Below are 5,723 nucleotides of genomic sequence, written 5' to 3'. Positions count from 1 at the left end.
CCTGCCCACGGGCCGTATAAGGCCCGAGAAATCGTGTGGTCTGACCCTTCTAAGGCATTAGGGGTGAGTTAATTAAATGTTTGACCAAACATAGCAGGCTCATTTTTTAATTGATAAATTTGTATGCCCTTGAATGATGTTATAAATATCCAAATGGCCCTTGGCAGATAAAAGTTTCCCCACCTCTGTTGTAAAGTGTCTCTTTCTGGGAAGGCCACTCTAGTATCCTAATGGCACTAGGAATGGTCCCTGAGTAGACTGTACCCAGTTGGTGAGCACCCTATCTCTGGGTAGGAGAGAGATAGTAGGAGAGCTGTGGTCAGCATGTCTGCTTCTGTTTCCTCGAGCTTCTTCATATGAAACTTCCTAGTAACAGATTAGAAGTACTCATTCTGATACTTCAGTGTTCAGGCATTTATTTCCCTCCTGACAGACAAGTTTCCCCAACGTCAGTTAACCTATAGGGATATTTCAGCACATCCATGACAAGTCTTGTACAATTACTGAGCTGCTTAATATGAAACTTCCTGCCCAATGGGAATGGAGAAACACATCTGTTTTATTTGTTGTTACACTGGGCATCGCGCCCATGCTGAGAATTTCCAGTGCGGAAAGGAGAACTGAACCAGTGTTTGGTGAAATTGTACCTGGTGAGAGATGTACCCAGCACTCCCTATGCATTCATGCTCCTCCCTAGACAGGGAGATTCGGCAGTGAATGCTACACACTTTACAAAACGCGCCAATGTGGGTAATTCTTTTAGGGTGTTTCAGAATCAGATAGGGCCCTAGCCAGTTTGGCTCAGTGGATAGAGCATCAGCCTGCAGACCAAGAGGTCCCAGGTTCGATTCTGGTCAAGGGCGCGTACCTCAGTTGCAAGCTCCTCTCCCACCCCCCGGCCCTGGTTGGGGTGCATGCAGGAGGCAACCAATCACTGTGTCTCTCTCACATTGGTATTTCTCTGTCTTTCCCTTTTTCTTCCACTCTCCCAAAATCAGTGGAAAAATATCCTCAGGTGAGGATTAAAAATAAAAAATAAAAATCAATGGAAAAATATCTTCCAGTAGGATTAATTTAAAAAAAAAATCAAATAGGCGGTGGTAGAGGCATTTTTCATGGCAAAGTGGTTTCAAGGTCAGGAAAACACATCCTCTGCCAGGCTGTTAGACCCTCAGCCCTGCCGTACCCTGAAGTCCCCTGGAAACTTGGGGTTTGCATCTCAGAGGACTTTTGCTGCCCAAGCTTCACAACCGTTTCGTTCTCTGGAAACACAAGCCTCCCCAGAGGCTGAACAGTCCAGCTAGAGTGGGTAGAAAGGATTGAAGAGGGCAAGAGGCTTTGAGGAGCCTGTTCCATGGCTCCAGTACCACCCAACCTTCCCTTTCGTGCTCACTCCCTTGGTAAGCTAACTTTTTCTCCTCTCTGCCTTTCTAGCAGTTTCTACCTGGGGTAACTTTCTGTTCTTTGACTTGAGTGGAATTTAAGAAACACAACACCAAGCCATCAGGGGAGGACAAGAATCAGCCCCAGGCCCTAACTGGTTTGGCTCAGTAGATAGAGCGTTGCCTGCGGACTGAAAGGTCCCAGGTTCGATTCCGGTCAAGGGCATGTGCCTTGGTTGCGGGCACATCCCCGGTGGGAGGTGTGCAGGAGGCAGCTGAGCGATGTTTCTCTCTCATCAATGTTTCTAACTCTCTATTCCTCTCCCTTCCTCTCTGTAAAAAAATCAATAAAATATATATTTAAAAAAGAAAAGAAAAAAAAGAATCAGCCCCAGGGCATAAGACTGACTGGGCATGAATGCGGCTGAGCCACTGGGCAGGGTCCAGGTTGAGGCTCAGATATATGCATGAACCAGGTGGGAGCAGACAGGGAGGCTGAGTGTCAGGCCTGAGAGCTCCTGGTTTATCAACAGGAGAACTTGGAGCCAATTCCCAGCCCAGCTGGGGTGGGAGAGGGTCCATTTGCAACTGGGATAAGGCCCAGTAGAGGCATACAGGAGGGTGTCTAGGGGTAGAGAGGAGCCCTAAGGAGGTTCCCCAGATCCTTGGTATGTTGCCCTGTGGCTGCTCATCATTGCAGGGCCTGGGGCCTGGGTGCACCTGGCTGTGGCGACCACATGGGCAAGGGTTCCTAAGGCTAAGGCCCGGGAACCATTGTCCAGCCATACAGAGCCACTGGCCTCCGTCCTGCCTGGTCTTGAAAGACCCCTCACCCTAGACAAGGGCGTTGCTAGAGTGCTGCCATCTCCCCCGCCTTCGAATCCCAAAGCATTTATTGTTTTCTCTGATATCATTTAGCTCATCTGACCTTCTGCACAGTCAGATGTCTTTTAATCATTTTTACTGTGAAAATATCACAGCTACAGAAAGGTGCATAAGATATAAATGTTCAGGTTAGTGAGCTATTACCCAGAGCGCCACCATGCAACCACCCCCAGCTCAGGGAGAGGAGCCCTCCCAGCTCCGAGAGCTCCCGCCAAGTTGCCCTTTTAGAACTTAATCCTCTTCTTCCTCCCTGAAGATAGCCACTCTGCTGATTTTTACAGGCTTTTGTCTTTTTATTTTATTTTATTTGCATTTTCTTACCATTTTATTGCCTTAGGACGCATTCCTGAACAGTAGGCAGAGTTCCTTTCTTCACGTATGTTTTCCTACTCCAGTTATTGGGAGGAAGGCCCTCCCAGGGAGGGAGTGCAGGGGCCTTGGTGGGGGAGGAGGGGGCAGAAGGGCCTGAAGAGGGTGAGAGGGACAGCCAGGGGAGGAAGTGACCACTAAATAAAAGGGAGGGAGGGAGGGAGGGAACGGAGGAAATAGTTGTATAAAAGCTTGGGAACTCCCAGAGGAACTCTCCTGAAAATACAGTCCTACTCCCAGCCTCAAACCCAGCTGCCTGGCTCTCTCCTTAATCTGAAACTGTCTGTCCCCTGAGACGTATGCTTACTGAGTACTCGCTGCCCGGGCTTCTGTGTCCTCCAGGGCCCTCCCTTCCTGAGGGAGAGGCAGCTTAGTCCTAACTCCCCACCTCTCCCCACTGTAGCCTCAGACTCTCCCCTCCTTCCTACCACTCATGGCTGGTTCTGCACCCAGGGACAGGTGCGATTTAGGGGAAAGTCAGGGTCAGAGAAGCACCCTCCCACCTGGAGATGCTGAGTCCAGGGTGAAGGCTACATGCGCTGGGGTCTGCTTCATTTTACAGAGAGGCCATGCCCCAGGCTCAGCACCGCTGCCCCGCATGCTCCCCGGCTCTGAATGCTCGCTGAACACTCCAAAACCCATCCTTCCGCACCCACCGGCCTCTGGTGGTCTTCTGGGGGTTGCTCCTGTCTCCCAGTGGGACAGGGAGCTCTTCTGGAGCACAGCATGACGTCCTGTGGCTGCGGGGGCATCCACACAGGACCGTGTGGGCAAATGCGGCGGGTGGTGGAGGGGAGAGGTTAACAGATGCCAACTTTGGGTCACATGCCCCCCCCCCCCAAAGCGTTACATATTTTTTGTTCTCTACGCAGACATCGTCAACTGTGACCTGAAATCCACGCTGCGAGTGTTGTACAACCTCTTCACCAAGTACCGGAACGTGGACTGAGGGGCAGACCGCACCGTCCTCCGAACCACCTTAACCTGCTTATTCCTGCCTTCCCTCTGTGCCATCCCACAAAGTCCAGCCACAACCCAGAAATCATGGGACCTGAATTAGGAAGGAAACGATCAGAAACTCCGGGCTGACCCACACCTCCCTCTGTCACTTGGGAACCACCTTAGGTCCAGGAGACACACACACACACACACACCCCAGAAGATGAAAATAGAGATAATAGTTACCATTTAATGGGTGTAAACTATGTTCCAAACATCACACTAAGTGCTCTGATGTACTCAAACTCATTAGTTCTCGTGACTTCCGCTGAAGCCGGTGTTATACACCCCTTTCCCAGATGAGGAAAAGGCTCAGAGAGCTAAAGAGACTTTCCAGGACTTGGCATTTATTTTTCCTCTTTGAACAATATATGTATTTGTTAATAACTAGCCAATTACATCAGCGTTCTCTGCCTGTCCTATAGTTGTATGTGTATGTGTGCACGCACACCCACAGAGAAGACAGGCGCCCACTGACCTCCCCACCAAGCAGGCCAGGAGGGCTTAGTGATTCACACTCAAATTGGCAAATTTAATCCAATTAATAGTGTATGTGTGGCAGGAATCATGTCCCTCAGCTCCTTTGTACAAATGAAAATTACTCTTAATTCCTTCAGATTTGTAATAACCCCATGCTCTGGTTTCAGGGTGACATTTGGGAAGGATTCTGTTTAAAATTAATGGAGTGGCACATTTCACAACCTTTTTGCTTGATTGCATGTAATGGAAGTGCCCCATATTTTACTGCAAAATAAGTACTCAATTCATTATCATCAGGCAAATGTATAATGTACGCCAGCACCACCGAGAGCTGGGCATAGACCCACGTGAGCATGACTTGGGAAGTAGGGCTCTTCACCAGGGACCCTTGAACTTTAAAGAAAGGAACTCCTCTTTGCCTTCTAATTGATCATTTAGACCATTCCTGGCTAAGTCTGCCCACATGCAATTACCGGCTAATTCAGGCAAGGAAAAATGTAAGCCATTCAGACCCAAGCCGAGCCGTTTCCTTGCGTGGGCTACTGGCGGGCTTATGGGGACTTGCATCCCCGCTCTGTGAACCCAGCTTGGAAACACAAGGCTCTAGTTGTCCCAGGCTGCCGGGGCCCGTGCGAATAGAAAGAGGCTAAAGCTGGGGTGACTAGGAGGACAGGAGCATGCCGGGGAGGGGGGCGGGGGAATATTTGAACACTTAACAATAAGGAAATACCCTCAGACCAGGAACAGGGCTTGTGGGGTTTACAGTCTTCGTAAACTGGCCAAGGCCTTGGGATAATTAGTAACTCTTACTGGTCTATCTTCATTATAGAATCTTCCCAAATATGCCAGATGGGCCCAGCCTGTGTGCCCGCCTCCGGAAGTCTGTGCCCATTGCACCAAGCCCCCTTCTAGTCTGAGGAATTCATTTTGATCCCCGTCTACGCCACCCAGAGTTGGGCCTCCCATATTGTCCAAAGCATTTCCTTCCAGCTCCTAAACATTTCCTCCTCTGCGGTCCATCTGCAGTGGCTCAGAACCCATACAATTTACAGATAATACATATTCCTTTGGATATTGTGCTCTAAGAAAGCATTGTTAATCAGCATAATGAGCACTTACGGTGCAAAGACAATGTACTCTTGTGTCAATTGATGTGGAAGGATACAATTATTTTTTACGTAAGTAGTGAAATGTTATGTTTTTCGTTAGGAAATACTAAATAGTGTAATATTTGTTTGTTCTCTTTTAAATTCCTGATAGCAAATCAATGTAAGTCGTTGCTTTGTCTCCTTGAGCAGTACTAAAGCGGGTGAAATAAGAGCAGTGAATACATTTAAACCTGCTTTGCTATCCGAATTTTCTCCCTTGGCTTGTGTTTTATTTTCCTATATTCAAGCTGCAAATGCACACTGTAAGGAGTGTCCTTATTAAGAGCACTCCTTTTTGTGTTTTACACTTACACGGTCCAGGAGAACACCTCGGAGCACTTGGGAAGTTTCATCACAGGTCTAACTTATCAGCATATTGTTTCAAGACTGAGGCCTTAGACTCAGTCCAGAATCCCAGGGCCTGCGCCTGCTTTTCTCACCCTGTCATCTCCTTTAGAGG

At 48.6% G+C, this 5,723-nt stretch overlaps 1 protein-coding gene across 1 annotated transcript in view; it reads left to right on the top strand.

Annotated features, from left to right (window-relative positions):
- The window catches only part of PARVA (parvin alpha), a 66,822-nt gene extending 61,351 nt beyond the window's left edge, over nt 1–5,471 (top strand). Inside the window, exon 14 of the mRNA XM_006763456.2 lies at nt 3,509–5,471. Coding sequence (XP_006763519.1) covers nt 3,509–3,585 — 77 coding nt within the window. The 3' untranslated portion in view covers nt 3,586–5,471. The remainder of the gene's footprint in view (nt 1–3,508) is intronic.
- Nucleotides 5,472–5,723: the final 252 nt, after the last annotated feature.

The sequence above is a fragment of the Myotis davidii genome, unplaced genomic scaffold (assembly GCF_000327345.1).
Source record: "Myotis davidii unplaced genomic scaffold, ASM32734v1 scaffold118, whole genome shotgun sequence".
NCBI classification, from domain to species: Eukaryota; Metazoa; Chordata; class Mammalia; order Chiroptera; family Vespertilionidae; genus Myotis; species Myotis davidii.
Note: the sequence above shows the minus strand (reverse complement) of the source record. Positions and strands in the feature narration are given on the sequence as shown.